The 18200-nt window shown below is 41.1% G+C and overlaps 1 protein-coding gene across 1 annotated transcript; it reads right to left on the bottom strand.

The window, feature by feature from the left end:
• Positions 1-310: 310 nt before the first annotated feature.
• LOC139192591 (ribonuclease III domain-containing protein RNC1, chloroplastic) lies at positions 311-4341 on the bottom strand. The gene is made up of 5 exons (XM_070814847.1): positions 3316-4341; positions 2119-2323; positions 1494-1694; positions 1031-1117; positions 311-902 (listed from the first exon to the last, which is right to left on the bottom strand). The coding sequence occupies exons 1-5, from the start codon at positions 4113-4115 to the stop codon at positions 579-581; spliced, it is 1617 nt and encodes a 538-aa protein (XP_070670948.1). The 5' UTR covers positions 4116-4341; the 3' UTR covers positions 311-578.
• Positions 4342-18200: the final 13859 nt, after the last annotated feature.

Below are 18200 nucleotides of genomic sequence, written 5' to 3' on the forward strand. Positions count from 1 at the left end.
AAACTAATGAATTAGACTGAAGTAAAAACATAACAAAATTAAAAGGACAAAATTTGAAGAAAAAACTACAAGAATGAAAGTGAAAATTGAGATAATTTTTCTCAATAATTCTCTCATGTGAAAAATCCTAAATTTCACAACGGAATTTTTAAATTTCTAAAAAATTCCTTCTTTTATACAAGCCATAATAGGGATAAGAAAATTGGACAAGATTATGAACAAAGTGAATGCTCTTAACCAATATAACGAATCTCGTCTCATTTTCGATTGTTAAGAGCAAAAGAAATAAGAAAGAGATGGACTCCAGAAAGAACAGCAAAAACTTAGGCTGCAACATTACATTGGGCGCCACTTGCAAAAATGTGCTCTAGTCACATATGCGAGTGAAAATAAATGATAAAACTAATTTAATAAAAACTATTACATCTTTATATTACATCAGTGTTGTTAGATATCACAATCACATATGGTTCCATGCAAGTATTTCCTATTTAGAATACAAAAATGAAGAAGTTGAGCGAGCGGAAAAAGAACGCTTTCTGGCAATGCGTAAAGATTTGAATATGAATCCTTCATCTTCACACAGTCACAGCTTTAGGTTGGGTTTGCTCAAAATCGAAAACCTCAAACATGAGGCGTCTTACATCTGGCTTCCCGTATATTGTGTATGCGAGACCATGAATGGCTTGTTGAACAGCGGTTGTGGCTGGATTTCTTAATCTTCGGTTGTGCTCATATGCATCCTGAACTTGGTCGGAGAAGATGATAAACTGGTGGAGACGCTTCTCTCTCAAATATCTCCCGCAGAATTTGTTCATGAGAACACGGCGATGTCTCTCTGCTAACCACTTTCCAGGAGCATCTAAATGTTTCATCAGCAACCTTTCCGCCATCACAAGGTCCTAGACAAGATATAAACACACAACCACCCAAATTCAACATATATATTTAGTATGGGGAAAGAAATATATGGGGTCTCCTACACAATGTAGGACAAATAAATTTGCATTTACACAGTGTAACTTATTACCTGGATCTTTTGGCCAACATATTCTAAACGCTCGTAACAAAATCGAGGATGCTCAAATTTGTGCTTCGATGGATGCAAGAAAGAAAGCTGTATGCAAATAAGAAAGCAAACAATACATCAAGATGCGGGGCCTGAACAGACTATAAACATTAACAAATACGAGTAAGTACATCGAATAGAGTGACATAACGGACACCTATCCAGATTTGGTGGATCTAAAATCTTGGAATAGGATAATCCGCCCTAGTAAACTTTGAGTGTGACAGAGAAAATACTAGTTAGACATCCGGTGACACATATAGAAATGGTGACAGATCATTTTGGCATGTTGCCTTTGTCTTCTCTTATTTTATTTTTAACTTTTTTTCAGATTACTCACAATGTTATATTACGATTAGTTTAAATAAAATTGCATACTACATGCAAATGCACATATAGAGATGGAGGACAGTGAGGGAAACACCTGTAGCCCAAGTCCAAGTTCGATGTTCCTAGCTGCAGTAATGTCTGGAATTCTATCAGTCATTGCTAAGGGATATCCCAATGTCCGCATGACTTTAGGTCGGCTCTCATAATCCCATATATTTCCTCTGAACCGATGCATACCTGGTGGAACACAAGCCCTGAAGAGCCTTGGATGTGCAAAAAGCGCATCTTCTGGGGGCTGTACAGGGAAAACACATTATTTGCTGGAACTTACTTGAGAAGATACAAAATCAAAACTATTTCCGTAAAATATGGCAACCAAATTGTATGTGAAAACTTATATAGTCATTCTAATATATAACATGAATAATTTATCCAAAAAGATGCAATATAAATCCCAATATTAGAAGATTAACAGGGATTTAACATATGTTCAAAACAAGCCTCAAGAATCAGGTTAAACCTAGTGCCCTTTGACGACCCTTAAATTATTTAGTCTTTATATTCAGTACCCATCACGGTTTTGCAAACTGTGTACATATAAACTGATATTCTTTTAATAAAACTCGTTGATCTTCTAAAGATCCCAGAGCAACTTTTGGAGCGTTTATTATTTTGTTAGGATGCATAAACAACAGAAACAATGCACAGAAAAAACTTGCCCTGTAAGCCGCAACATCCTGCCAGCTGAGTTTGTTGCCATCAAATTCTACAGAAACATAATCTACGTCTTCAAGTTGTCTCCGTAATTTTGGCTGGCAGGTCTCATCTTCTGGGTCCATGCCAAATACTTCGAAAAGAACACGATATACTTCTGGCATACCAAAACACAAATATATTGCCCCAAACAAAGCCCAGAATACAGACCTGCCCAAAATACACAATAAATTTGAAGCTCAAATGCATTTTCTCATCAACTATGAGTTTTCAACGCACAGAAGAATCTATACAATTACATGATAAAAAGTAAATAGAAATTATTTATGTAGTGCCAAAGAAACTATGGTCTGGTTCTGCAAGGTGAGATCTACAAGAGCAGCAAGAGATAACTTGCAATCACTATGAGATACATATAAACGTATAGTGTGTCCGTGTGTGTATATATATATTTTTTTATATAAATAAGGAATGTAATTCGTCACTAAAATCAGCTAAAAACTTGTACTTAATATGTAGATACACCCTAAGTTGAGGCTAGGAAAGGGCCACACACTTATCATGTCTTCAACTTCCATTCTTAATCCCAAAAAATGATTTTCAGCATTAGCTATAGAACTTAGGTAATAGAGAAAGGCCAAAAGCACAGAACTTTGCTTCCATACAAGCCAACCTCAAACCCTACATCTCCATTCTATCCCTTCATGATATAAAATTATAAATGCGATATGATCCATCATCAACACTGAGGTTAGTCAATATAACCTAATCCCCACATATGCATGAGGGTACCAAGAAATGAAGAATTCTTATCATAGGCATGCATCAGTAGCCTTTAACAAAGGTCCATTCATCAGTATTGAAGTCTTCACTGAGTTTGCTCGTACGGTTCTTTTGAAATTTTCTCTGAGTTGGATCAGGCTTAGTTCTAGTTTAGCTACTTGTATCGTTTTGCCAATGTGGTATTGCTTCTTTAATTTAGTATAAATCCCAGTTTAAACCATCTCATAGATCGTCTCAATAGTTAAAAGAATTCATGGCAATATCTAGTGATACAAACTCCCATTTCATGAGAAGATTACTGCAATCATCTCCTTCCATTGTTTGAAATCCACCTAAATTTCTGAACTTCAAATACGAGTTATATTCAACTAACCACCATTGATTTCAAGTATCCAAGAAAAAAGGATCATTGAACTTACTTCACAGGTGGCTCTCGGTCCTTCCTCTGCAACTTATCCATGTCATCAAAAGGAAACACCAGATTCTGCAAGCTAGCAGCTCTAATCCACCTGGGCAAGTTCCTCTTCCCAATCAACCCAAACACCCTCTCCCTCATTGGACCCGGCGACTCCCTCGGATACCTCTGCAGGAAAAACTCAGCCAAACCCAATTCCAGCACATACTGCCCCAAAAACCACAGCCTAGAATGCGCGGACCGGACGTGCCGGGCATTGGTCCTCTCACAGGAGGGATGCTGAAACGCCATGTACAGCAAAGTGTCGAATTGCTTTGCTGGGTTATCGTCCTCGAACCTATCCGAAGGCTCCAGCGGGTACCCAAGAGCTTGCTTGGCCTCCAGCAAGTACTCCTCTATCCACGCCTTGTCGGCATTGTTGAGCCGCGAAGAGGGCAAGCAGGAACTGAGTAAAGGGAACGACTTTAGCGATAATTGTGGGCTGTTCAGAAACCTCTGCGCTAATCTCTTGTCGTCCAACGGCGGCCGGAGTATGAACCGCTTCGGCGGCACCTTCTTCTTCGGAGAAGTCGCCCTTTTGCGCTCCGAGAGCTCTTTGAGGAGCCGCTGGGGGCTGTTTTGGGGGAGTTCCTGTTGTGGGTCGACGGCGACGGCGATGACGTGGAGATTTTTCGATCTTCGGTTTGGGAATTTGGGGGTTTTGAGGCGGATTTGGGTTGGGAACTGCGAGAAGGATGAGGAGAAGGAGTAGTTATGGTAAGCGGATAGGTTGGAGACTTGTGTGAAGGAAGAAGAGAGCTCCATGAGTGAGGTGGGTTTTTTCTTAGGAGGATGATAAGGGGGTGATGAGGGTTAAGAGATTAGGTCCGCCATGGATGGAGGGTTTTTGAAGGTGTTTGTGCAGGGTTTTGGGAAAATGGAAGATGGATAAGGTGGAGTAAGCGTGGCGCGAGTGTTGGCTCTATTTGTTCTGCTCGTTAAGATATTTTTTTGTTGATGGTGGAGACATTTTTTTGGCTAGGGAAATGGTGTCGTATAGCTATTTCCGGTGTCGTATATACTAGTTCATAATGTTGTATTGTATACTCCCTAACTTACTGTTTCTAGGTGGGGTGGATGTGGTATGACCTAGTAATTTCTTACAAGATACAAAAATAACAGGCTTTGAGGTTAACATCGTAACTAATTAGGTTGTTATCAAGTTACTTGTTAAGTATTCATTAATAACGAGTCATTAACAGGTTTACATGTAGGCAGTGCGCGTATGCATTGAGGGGCAGAGGTGTCAGCTGACCCTCCGAACTTCGATAAACGTCCATAGATACCTTGGTGCTGACCCTCCGAACTTCGGTGAATGTTCATGGATACATTGGGTGCTGCCTTTTTGAAAATTAGAGTTGGCTTCATACAAGCCCTCCAATTGTTTGATAAAATGTCTGAAAAAACTGAATGAAATGGTGATCTCAGTGAATAACAAAGGATCATCATTCTTGGACAAACATATTAATGGGATGCAATGATATCAAACATTGTTAGTGTGTTCAAGATAAGTGTGTTTCTTTGTTAAGCATTCATATGAAAGCAGCCTTGGAACATGTTAATTACCCTCGCAAATGAAGCATTAAAAGGTGTGCAGTATGCCTTTTCAAATTACTTCAGACCTACCAAGACTCGATGAAATGACGATATGCATGCTATTTCTGGTAAAAAAAATTTGCGCTTTGTGTGCGCTATTCTTACTGACCCCCATAATATTATTTCTTAGATCCACCACTCCATGCAGGTAAACCGTGAGTAACCCATTAAGAAAAAACTATTTTGATAATTTTAAAGAAAAAATACTAAAAAAACTTATTGTAAAATACAATAGTCATAGTGTATATACATGAAATATGTATTATTGTATAGATATTCAAAATAAGTTAAAAAAAGTTTTATTTATTTATTTGCATTATGAGAGATTCTTATCATCATTACTGGGATAAATTTTATTTGATATGTTGTCTAAAGTTCAAATCATCATTACTTGGATTGTTAATATCACGTTCCAATATTTATAGTTAACTGAAATATGAGTTGATGCTATATAGTTTCTAGAGACAATATAAACTCTGAGCAATATTTTCACTAATGTAAAACTTTGAATATAATATCAATGATCCGAACCATTCATCTTCCTGCATCCAGGAAAAGATCATGTTTTCAAAAAAGAAAATATGAAGAAAAAAAACGAGTGTTTATGTATATAGTCTTTTAATATGTTCACACTTCTATATTAATTAATATTTATGTGATACTTGAAAGACAAATGTGTTTTTATGTTTTGAAGTAATATTAATGGGTCGAGTTTTGGTCGGGTCATATTACCTGTTTATTTTAACAAGTGTTACACGACACTACTTGTTAATATATCGGATATGACACAAAATGACACAACATGGAAAACACGACACAAATGTCAGGTTTAGTTTGGACTGGTTTCTTTCTTAAGTTGTGTGATAAGTGATGTGATTTGAATCGGTTTAAATTAAAATGAGTAGAGAAATCAAACAAAACCAAACTAAGTAATTGGTAGTTTAGGTCTAAAGATCAACACATTTTAATTTATTGGTGGTTTAATTTTGTGTTAGTTATGTGCAATGAAACACAATTATTCTAAAGTTGAACAGTGAAACAAACCCAAACACATCAAGAACAAGGCCAAAGCATTTTGAAGGAAAAATGAGTCATAGGAGATATTTTGTTGTTCTTGTAGTAATTCGCATTTATACTCATGTAGCGCTTTCAACGGTTTTCAAAATAATTGATGGTGATGGATTGATTTTGAAAAAAAAAAAAAAAGGCGTGACATGAGAACTTGAGGTGTGGAAACTAAAGCCTATATGTGGATGCAAATTTTTTCCTCATTGATTTTGGACAAAATTGCACCTACAAAACAAATAACACCTTTGGTCAAGGCCAAGAGCCTCACGCGCCCACGATGAATGGGGGGGGGCTTTGGCTGAAGAACCTCTGATGCCAAAGTTATAATTTTGAGAGAAAAGTGTTTGGGGAATTTTTGAGTGTTTAGCAAGAGTCAAGACCTAGGTTTTTAGAGGAAATGAGGTTGAATATATAGTGCATGGCCGGTCCCTTTAGGAGAGAAGCTGACCGGCCTTTTGTGTATTTTTGGGTGTAATTGGTGGTTTAATTGGCCATTAATAGATTAATTAGATAATAAATCCATTAATTAGCCTATTAACATAATTTAAAAGAAATGTTTTGGGGGTTAACCTTGTGGAAATGATTTGATGAGGATGAATGAAATAGGTTTAAAAATAAATATATATTTGGGCACTTTTGACTTGATTGTGGGATGTTTGTCCACTTAAGTGTAATTTTGTCCTTTTCGCCCAAAAATCCACATGTCGCCTCTTGATTATTTTTGGCTCCATAAATGCCCCCACATCTGTTGGGCTACTCATAGGAAAATGCAGCAGGTGTAGAGATCTTCTTGCTTTAGGAAACATATGATTGTTTCCTATTTTGATGTTGATTCTCTCTTTAATAGGAAATTAGATCATTCTAGGAAAGGGAAATAAATTTCTCTCAAAGCCTATTTAAGTCCACCTTAAATGGGTTATTAAATCAACTTTGGAGAGCGATTTATTCTACCATACAAGAGAGAGAGCTTAGAGGATATTTGTTCCCCCATCCTCTAGCAATCTTCTACATATTGCTCTTGCAAAGGATCGTCTTTCGTTGCTTTCTTTGGCTTCTCCGTGCCGCACCAAGGTAAGAAAAAATTAATTTTCCTTGTCTTCTTCTTAGATAGTGCTGTCGCGGGGCAGCCGTCGGGGTGGTGTGGCATGTCAGCTGGCAGGGGCTAGGAGTCGGCTTGGCATGGGCTGAGGAGATGTTGTGGTAGGGATCACTGCTTGGGCTACTCGACTTGGCTAGAGCCAATGGCAGTTTGTGCAGCTGGGGCCGCGGATTGAGGTGCTAGGGCGCAGTGCTAGACGAGCCACATGGCTTATGTCATTTGGGTTCTTGGACTTGATGGGGGCTAGGCCGGTGATTGAAGGAGATGTGGAGGTCGTGGGCCTCATGGACTTCTAGAATGCTGGGCATGCAGGCCTTTTGCCTGCTGGTCTGAGAGAAAAAATGAGAAAAAACCGTATGGGTTGAGTTCCCTTACTGAGTACCATGAATAGCGTTGGCTGCTTAGTTTTCTTCGCCAGAAGAAATGTGGGTTACTTCCGAGAGAGAAGGTCAAGATGATCAAGGCGGATACTTTGGCTCGTTTGATCATTGTCGTGGAGCCTACTATGAATGAAGGTGGAAAGAAGAGATTTTCCCTGTCTGCTCAAGAGATGCTGGTTAAGAAAAAATTGAAAACTTTCTCCGCTGTTAGTGAAGGTCTGCCTACTATCAAGAGGCTTGTGATTGACATGACTTTTTCCAATGGGAAGAAAGATGAGGCTGCTATATCTAAGCCTGTGGCGCCAGCCATGTCGAGAATGGCTAATTTGATTGCTGATAGTATTGCTCAGTGTAGAGGTCTTGTCATGCCCCCAGTGTCAAAGTCTGTGCCAAAATGTCCATTGGGAGCAAAGTCCGGTTCTCCTTCGGAAATGCTTGCTATTATGAAGAGCGATAAGGTGGACTTTGTTGCTAATGTGGCGCTAAGGCCTATTCCTTCTGCTGCTGAGACTGATTCGTCTGCTGGGAAGGAGGGGACTACTCGCGTGGGCAGCTGTGAGAAATCCACTAAGCCTGCTTCTAGGGAGGCTGCTGATATCTGTGTGCTCTTGAAACCAGATATTCTTAAAGACATGGACGCCTGTGCTAAGTTTGTTGATGGCGTTTAGAAAGGTTTGTTTGCCCAAGTTCCTTTGCGAAGCATACGACCAACATAGAATGACTGCTCTGCTTGCTATGATGTAGATATAGTAAGGTTGCCACGAAGGTGGTGAAGACTATGGCATCTGAAGCTTATTCCTTTGCCGATGAGATCAAGACGTTGGATTCTGAGCTCGTTGCTTTGAAGGGGTCTAATATTTTTGCCCCCACTTCTTTGCAGCTTGAGACCACTCGCCAAGATATTGTTGACTTGAAGACTAAGCTTGACGAGATCTAAGTTAAGTATGAAAGTGCATAGAAGGAGATTGGATGTTACATACCTCAAATTCAAGATCTTGAGTTTGCAGTTTCTGAGCTTCATTTCGTTGTTTATGCAAATGATTAAGAGTTGATTGCTTATTATAATTAAGTGATCCACTTCAAGAGAATCGTTGATAGGCTTGAAGCCCAAGTGTTGGAACTTCAAGGTGTACTGAAGATCAATGAAAGTCTAAAGAAGGAAGTGGATGAGCTGCAGCGCGTCCGTGTTGGTCTGCTTGAGGAGAATGAGTAGCTGAAATGTGAGAAGGATGGGCTCAAGGTTTTGAGACATTCTCTATTTCTCTAGAAGACTTACTTGATTTTACTTTTGAGGCTTTCATTGGTGAAGTAGTTGAAAAAGTTGGTGCCCAAGCTAGGGCAGCCAAGGGTGAAGCGCTGGATGATGCTGTTACTAAGAGCGTCGCGACTGCTGAAGGTGTGGTGACTAAGTAGTCGTGGGATGTCTAAGCTGCTGAAGTGTAGTTTTCTAGGTAGCCTTTAGGATTTTCTTTATTTTTCCTTGTAGCTATTGTTTTGCTTGAACTTCTTCGGTCTTTGCTAGTTGTTTATAAACATCATTCATTCATTTTTCTTCATCTTCACTTCTTTTGTTCATGCCCTAACCTTTAGACTTTATAGACCAGTGGGAGGCGTGCTACTTTTCTATAGGCAGACATGCCCGCGTAGTCTATGTAGCTGTAGGTGTTGGTGTAGAACTTTGTAAAGTTGTTAGCCATAGGGTTGGCAGCCAGATGCCCTACTTACAGAAGCAGACAAGTCTGCGTTACCACTAAGCTGTTAACCTTGGCTTTCTCTAATTCCATAGATTGTGTAGCAAGTATCACAACACTTTAGGACTTGGTGTAGGTTGTTCCACGCTTGGTAGAGGTGAAGCTTATTGACTATGTAGCATGTCGACAATGGATAAAGCTTCGTATATACACGCTAGCTTGTTTAACCTTTCACAAGAATGTGAGGTTGTATAAGTCTAGCGTGGTTTTATTGCTCGAAGGGCAAGCCGTAGGCAGTTTTCCAGAAATCGTAGGCTACCTTAGTGCACTCGGTAGCAACTTTAGGATTCTAGGGCAGCCGTCTGTAGGGCGTACTGCGTAATGTGCCCCTTCTATCTCTAGGGCTTGATTTCCCACATTATTCCAAAAGACCCAAAATCCTTCAGTTAGCTAAGCCTTGAAAAAGACCATTGTGGCTACTTCTAGGAATCCCGGCATAAGCCATCGTACATCTAGTTATACTAGGGCAGCCAGGCTTATCCATATCTGGATATTTGGAGTGTAGAGTTTATCCACCCATCTTGGAGAGGTGGCCCATGTGGGTGTCGGGGAATTGATTTACCCTCTCGCACTGGAGAGTAATTAGTTTACCCTTTCACACTGGAGAGCATGGTTGGTCATTCGGGGGCGCAATTCCTACAATGAGTCCATAAGAAGGGCACGATCTTCTTTTGAAGTTCATAAGTGATCAGTTGTTGTAAGCATGCAGCTGAGCCAAGTTGTGATTACTTTTGAATTCCTTATTGAAAAACGAGTGAAACGAACGAGAACTTAGCTGTAAGGTAGAAACTGCATAACAACTAGATAGTCCTTGACTTGTGAGGTGGTGCCCGTTGAGCTGCTTGAGTCTTTAGGCTTTGATGTAGCGGAATGTCACACATGGTACTTCCTTAGATTGTAGGCGCTCAATTGCTTTTCGATCTTTTTATCGTTTCATGGTGGCGAGGGTGTAATTACTCTTACCGCCTACTCTGCTGATCTTGTACGGACCTTCCCAAATGGGATCCATCTTTTTGGAGCCTTCTTTGTGGGCAGTGATGAAGGCTTTTCTTAGGACTAGATCTTCGGGCTGGAATTTCTAGATCTTGGCCCTTTTGTTATAGCTGGAAATGAGCTGTTGCTGGTAAGCTGCGATGCAGGTGATGGTCTACTCGAGCTTCTCCTCTGCTAGATCTAAGTTTATGGCCATCTCTGTACTGTTCTGCTCAATGCTTGGTAGTAGAGCGGTGATACTTGGCTTGATAACATTGGGATGAATGATTGCTTCTGAGCCAAATACCAAAAAGAAAGGAGTCTCACCGGTTGCTCGTCTTTTGGTGGTATGATATGCCCATAGACATCTGGGGAGTTCGTTTGGCCATTTTCCCTTCTTGTTGCTGAGGGATTTCTTGAGGCAGTCGAAGATCATCTTGTTGGATGCTTCGGCCTGCCCACTGCCTTGAGGATATCTTGGCATGGACATATGCTGCTTTATGCCATACTTTTGGAAGAACTTTGCCACATCTTGGCCCACGAATTACGTGCTGTTGTCGGTGATGATGGACCGGGGTATGACAAATCGACAAATGATATTCCTCCATATAAAGTGCTCTATATCTGTCTGAGTCGTGGTCGTCTTGGGCTTTACTTCTACCCATTTGGTGAAACAATCGGTTGCCACGATCATCATGCTTCTGCCCCTAGTAGCAGGCGACATAAGTCATACCAGGTCAATTGCCCATTGTATGAACGGCTAAAGATTCGTCTGCAAGTGTAGCTCGCTAGCAGGCAGTGATGGTACCGGGTTGTAGAGTTGGCAATGGTCACACTTTTGTACTAACTCCTTAGTATATCGGTGCATGGTAGACCAGCAATAGCCTGCGTTAAGAGCCTTCTGTGCTAAAGATTGACCTTCAGAGTGATTTCCGCAAATGCCTTCATGGATTGAGCTTAGAACCTTCAAGTCATCGAGAGGCGCTAGGCAGCGGAGATGTGGTCTGTGACACCTCAGCTGCTGGCTTCGCCCCTATGCTTTGCTCATCTAGATACTCCACCGGAATAGAGCATTTGAGTTGGTGGTCGATGGCGGAACCTAGGCCGGCTAGTGCATCTATATGAGCGTTGTCTGCTTGTGGAACTTGAGTGAGGGTGTAAGTCTGAAATGCCTCAATCAGTTTAGTGATTAGCTGGGAAATCAGAATGAATTGCGAGCTTTTTCACCACCAAGTCTTTTGCCATTCGGAGGCTTGCTAGTAGGGTCTCGTATTCTGCTTCGTTGTTGGATGTTTTAAAGCTTAGAGTGATTGCCTACTCAGACATTGAACCGTCTGGGTGACAAGGACTACACTTGCTTTCGAACCTTTGTAGTTGGATGTACTGTGGACATGCAAATGCCAGAAGTCTCAATTGGGTGGAGTAGACGCGGCTAGGGCGTGCTCGGCTACTTCCAGGGTGTCATTGGGCCGTTTTGTTGGATCGTGAATACGGGGTAGGGAGTTATGAAGCTGGGGCCATGTTACACATAGCAGGAGATGCTCAACTGCCGGTATTGGGCCACTCTAGAATTGAATTATGGAGCAAGGGTTAGCTGAGGCCATGTGACACGTAACAGGAAGTGGTGCTCAACTGCAGGTACATATTGTTCTTATGTAGAATCTTTTAGGGCGACGAGGAGAAAACTTGCTTCCGAGTGTGTCATTCCAGTGTTCGTTTTCCCTTGTCGTGTTTTTTGGGTCAGGTTATTACGTTCGTAAGAAAACTTTGCATTCGTCAAGGTCTACGTCTTTATCATCGTGCGTCTGGATTAGGCGGAATAGTGTGGCATGAGGATGACTGCATGCATTTGAAGGTAAAACTTGAGCTTCCAGGTTGCAACAACTATCGCTAAAGTTAGCTTTTGAATTTCTGATAGCATCGAGAAGAACTTTTGAACTGTAGAATACAGGTAGTCAGGCCCTCAGCTCTTCTCGCATGATGGTAGAGCTTATTGCTACTTTAGATACCGTTAAACATACGAATAAGTCCCCCGCTGCTTCCAGTTTAGATAGTAGGGAGGTGATGTTGGGTACTTCTTCAAGTCCTTGGATGTGCATTGGCGAGCCTCGTCCCAAAGTGCATGTTTCTTTGCCAGAGTGAAAGAGTCTGCCAGAGTCAGATTTTCTTTCATGATCAATTTTTTGAATAGCGGGTGGTATGCTAGAAGTCCTTTTTGGAAGACTGCTCTAGCTATCGAGTTGTTGCATCCGACTATCCTTGCCTTCTCTACTTTGAACCTCTTCACATAGCCACGAAGTGATTTCTTTGGGTTCTTTTTGACGTTGAACAAATGGTCAGACTTCTTTTTGATCAAGTGATAGGATAAATATTCTTTGGTGAAAACCAAAGAAAGTTATTCGAAACTCCGGATAGATTGTGGTGGCAGGGTGTAGAACCAATCTTGCGCTTCGCCTTGTAGAGTGGTGGTGAATATCTTGCACATGAGATTGTCGTTGTTTCGATAGAGGATCATTACGCTTTGGTAGTGCTTTAAGTGTCTTTCCGAGTCTTTATCCCCTTTAAAAATGTGAAATGTGGCATGCTGAACTCGCGTGGAGGCTCTGTCTGCTCGATCTCGTCCATGAAGGGTGACCTGCTTATGTTGGTCATGTTCCATCGTAATGCCTCGTCGATGACCTTGTTGCTTTGGAAATTACGCAATCGTTTAGTCAATAGTCTCTTTACTTCTTCTTGAATTTGCCTTTGTTGGGGGTAGCGGAGCTCTCGATTGCCCCTAGCCGTGACTTGCTGGTTTAGGCTGCTCTTCCATGTGTTTGGCTCATTTATGCTGCGGATGCGGTGCGTGTGGTGTGTTCATAACAGGCGAGTGAGTTCTTTGCATATTGCCAGTTAAACTTGAGCCGGATTGAGTGATTGCTTATTTCTTCCGTTGTGCTGCTTACTCCGATGTGAGGTGGATGATGGTTCTTGCGGGCTTAGCCGCGAATGAACACTTTTCCTGGAAGGCTGCTCATGTTGACTATCGAGTGTAACCCCAATCGTGAATGTATGCTAGTCTGTGGGCCTAGTCGAGAATGCACGCTCCCTTGCGTACTAAGATGGGAGTATACGCTATCTTGAAGTCCAATCGGGAGTATACACTGCCCGAACGCTCGGTTTGTGGCTTGTTGAGTGGCTGCTTGCCAAGACACTGCATAGAGGTTCTTTGTCTGCCTTTATCCTACTTCGGGACACCTCGTCTGGGGCATGTTGGATCTCGGTACGCTGCAAGAGCTAGTTCACCAAAGTCGTCTGCTATGTGAGGGCGCTCGTCAACTCTATGACTTGTTGAGACAAGTGTTGTTCTCCATTTGGGTTGGAATAGCTTGAAAAGAATGCGTTTCCTTGAGCAGTAGAAGTGTGGTAGACTCTGGGCGTGAGATTTGAGTTGGGAAATGTCAAATCCATAGAAAAATATGATGAAAATGCTCCCGGTTTGATTGTTGGTCTGAAAATTTAAAGCCAGGACGGTTGAACTAATCTTGGATCGATTTGGACTGCTTGGAAGGCCAGGGAGCAGGTTAGGCCACAGAAGCAGGTTGGGCCACGAGAGTGGGCTGCTCGGCGAGAGCAGGCTGGTCCACAAGAGTGGGATGCTCGGAGAGAGCAAGCTGGGCCAAGAGAGTAGGCTGCTTGGCGAGAGCAGGCTGGTCCACAAGAGTGGGCTGCTCGATGGGAATAGATTGGGCAACGAGAGTGGGCTTCTTGGCGAGAGTAGGCTGGGCCGCGGGAATGGGCTGCTCGACGTGTGGCGCATGTAGGTGCGAGGCTAAGGCTCAGCTTGGCAACGCGTTGGGCTTGGGCCGTGACTTTGGTGTCGTGGGCCTTGGATGGCACGGCTCGTGTCGTGGTGGTGATACCATGGACCTTGTCGCGGGTGGCCACTGTAGTGGTTATCGTGGTGGAAACTCGTGGTGGTGGTGCCACTCCACTTATTGTCACATTTAGCCTCATGGATTGCCGCGGTCCTATCTCTTGAATATTGGAATTTTCACTTGTTGAATTTTCTAAATTTCTAGCCATTGTACTTCTCTTTTACGTTTTATTGAAGAATTTTTGCAAATAGAAAATTCTAATAATAAAAACGTACGAAAAATCTACAAATGGACAAGAAAATAGAAAAACCTTGGATGCGAGAGTCTTCTACGAGTGTGGGACTCAGCTCTCAATGGAAGCACCAATTTGTGGATGCAAATTTCTTCCTCTTTGATCTTGGATAAAATTGCACCTACAAAACAAATAACACCTTTGGTCAAGGCTAAGAGCCTCACGCGCCCATAAGGGGGCTTTAGCCGAAGAACCTCTGATGCCAAAGTTAGAATTTTAAGAGAAAAGGGTTTGGGGAGTTTTTGAGTGTTTAGCAAGTGTCAAGACCTAGGTTTTTAGAGGAAATGAGGTTGAATATATAGTTGTTTGGACCCAAATTTACACCATCGGCTCGTGCAATCAAGGCCGTTGAGTAAGCATAGCTCTCAATCGTTGGATGGAAAAGTGGAGATAATTTTTGTCATTATTAAAGGATAATATAATGATTTTTATCATAATAATTATCTTTTAATATGCATTATCCTAGCATCCTAGCTTTTCATCAACCAGATAAATATGATGTGAATTATATCCCAAGCGAGCAGTACAGTTTGAGTTGATTTGGGATATCTGACGGTACATGGAAGCTAAAAATGAATTTGAAATGCATTCAGATAAGGTCAGGATGCATGCCACAATAAAGGTGATGGCTTTGGGTGATGATGAGACAAGCCTATAAAAGCTAGGTTTGTAATGATGACATAGGAAACCTAGGTGGGCTATGGTGATGGAAGTGATCAAATGGTTTTAAAAGGCTTCTGATGAAGGTTTTTTCTTTTAAGAGATCAGAAGCCTAGGTGGCCTAGGGGGAATTTGAGTTGTAATTAAACTCTGCAACATTATCTGACCGTGCAAAACAAGTATGTCAGTCCTATAAATACAGATGCAATGGCAACGGAAAGAACCCCTCCAATTCAACACATAAATTGCCCTGCGCAAACTCTCTCAACAACCTTGAGATTTTTATTTTCTTTTTCCACCAACACATCTTCAGTTTGGATAAATAGCACTGTGAAGGCAACCGGTGATATCTTCAGTTTGGATAAACAACATTATTGCCATAGAACCAGCCGACCGCGGAACACTTTCAATTTGGATAAACAACACCATCGCCGTAGAACCAGCCGACCGCGGAACACTTTCAGTTTAGATATATAGCACTGTGACGAGACCGACTGGTTATCTATCCAAGTCTCGGTTAAGAAAGACTTTCGGGTCTTTATTGGCAGAGGTTATCTCAATAACCTTTTTGGCAAGGTGATGTGTTACAGTCTACTAGGGCTCGGCACATTGAATGCCGAGTTGTTTTATGATTGGATACTCACAAGTAAGCTTCAGGGTTCAACATTATGACGGCTGAACCACATTTACCATCAAGACATATATTTGTTTTGAGTATCTGTGCCCCTATACTTTGGTGTCGATTCGGCGTGCTTATACCATTACAAATATAATCACTTTGATAAAATCCGGCGCTGACGATTTGTGAACTTCGTAGAACTAGTAGCCTTGTCTTCAGGCTCTAGAAACCGAAGGCTGAGAGTGTTCCTTCCTCGGTCGCAATTGCAAGATCGAGAAGTCAGCAGTGCACCCAACGCAACATTAACATATTTTACTTCTCAGCCGAGCTCGGCTGATGAGTTGGCATGCCCTGTATCAACTGAATGACGTAATTAGCTCACTAGTTACTCGGTCTGCGCACCATGTAGGCTTGGTAGTTTTTGGGATCAACAATAGTGCATGGCCGGTCCCTTTGGAAGAGAAGGTGACCGACCTTTTATGTATTTTTTGGGTGTAATTGGTGGTTTAATTGGCCATTAATAGATTAATTAGGTAATAAATCCATTAATTAACCTATTAACATAATTTAAAAGAAATGTTTTGGGGGTTACCTTGTGGAGAGGATTTGATAAGGATGGATGAAATAGTTTTACCTATTTGGGCACTTTTGACTTGATTATGGGATGTTTGTCCACTTAAGGGTAATTTTGTCATTTTCACCCAAAAATCTATGTGTCGCCTCTTGATTATTTTTGGCTCCACACTATAAGTTTAGTAAATGAAAAACACACGAGCTTCCATAGTGTTGGTAGGCTTGAGTTTAAGAAAAGGTTTTTTAAGAGATTTAGATCATGGTGATTGGGTTTCATATTTGGGAAATGAGGAGGTTTAAGGGAATTCAGATCATCACTAGATCTTGCAGTCTGGAGCTAACAGATCGAGAAATTCGAATAGTTCAAAAAGAGGGAGAGAGATAAATCTAAACTCTTGATTTATGTAAGGTGAGCCAGTTGAATAGGCTAATGGGGCTGTATAGTATAAAATGAGTGATCCAGATCTTCGGGTTCATCGACTTTGGATAGGATCTCGATTCACTTTAGGGCTTTGAGTTTTACTCGGAGGAAACAAATCAAAGGCATGAAAATGGAAGGGTTAAGGCTAGCATACGACGTTGAGTTTTCAATAAGTTGGGAGAAAAAAGTGACTACTCATGGATTCCATACGTTTATACCTTTTATTTTTAATTTTATTGGACAATGAATTTGATACCTGGTTGATATTAATTGTCTTTTTAAAAAGAGTGTGGTATTGTTGTAAACTTTCCTAGTATAAGTGTGATTGTGTAAATCCTAGATTAGATTTGATTCTAGTTATTCTTTCCTATATGAACTTGTATTCCTTGGGGATGAAGGATTTCTTCTCCCTCTTATTACTATAAATAAAGGCACTACGTAGGAGGGAATAACACACACATTCCCCTACGATTCTACAAACACATCTCTCATCTCTCTCTTCCCTTGTCGCCGGCCCTTTCCCCTTAGTCAGATAAAATGGGCTACAACACGTTATCAGCACGCTCCTATCGATGCGCTTAGGAATTTGATGAAGTGATTTTCTGTATCAAACTAGTTCATCCATATCATCAAGCAATCAGGTTCTTCCAAAACAATGGTTTTTGTGGAGCCTAAAATAATCTCAAATATTCTAGAGGCGACACGTGAACTTTTATTCAAGAAGGACAAGATTGCCCTCAATAAATGGGCAGGTTTCTCAGATACTTCCACGAGCAGCTCACATCCCTGGAGGTCTCAGCAGCTGAATACGACTGCCCACAGCTCACCTGCCCTTGGCAATGAATTAAAGGTAAGGATTAATTACCTAAATCCTATCTTTAATACATTTCTCATTGAAGATTGACTCCAATAAGTAATCCTAATTTAAATCAATTAGGGATAATTACCCCATTATCTCAAGATATTATTTCCTATTAAATATCTTGGGAATATTTAGAGAATATCTCTCCATTAAACACTATATGGTAGGCCTTAACCCTATAAATACCCCATATTCTACCAAATTTTCAGAGCTTTTGTAACCCTAAAAAGCCTAAACACTTTGCCTTCTCAGAGAAACTAACTTAGGCATCGGAGATCCGTTGACCTAACCTCTCCACCTCGTGGGCGCGTGAGGCTTAGGTCTCTGATCAAAGGTGTTGATTATTTTGTAGGTGCATTTTTGTCAAGATTGAAGACGGCAAAAATTTGCATCAACAGTTTTTATCTCGATATTTTTGCAGCCTTGATAGCATGAATATTCACCATAATGCATGACCTAACTTTACTTTTTTTGAATTTTAGATTCTACATAAATTGTGTATGATTATATTCATAATTGTTGAATTATGTGAATTTGATATTACCATGAATTGCATCAAATAACTGCTCAAGCATTAAAATATATAATATGCATTGAATTGAATTGAAAAGAAAAAAAAAACGCAAAAGAAATCGAAAAAGGCAACCTGGGTTCTTTGAACCCATGACCTTGAGCCATTTGACCAAGCCCGTAGCTCGCC

Source organism: Malus domestica, chromosome 15 (genome assembly GCF_042453785.1).
Source record: "Malus domestica chromosome 15, GDT2T_hap1".
Taxonomy (NCBI): domain Eukaryota; kingdom Viridiplantae; phylum Streptophyta; class Magnoliopsida; order Rosales; family Rosaceae; genus Malus; species Malus domestica.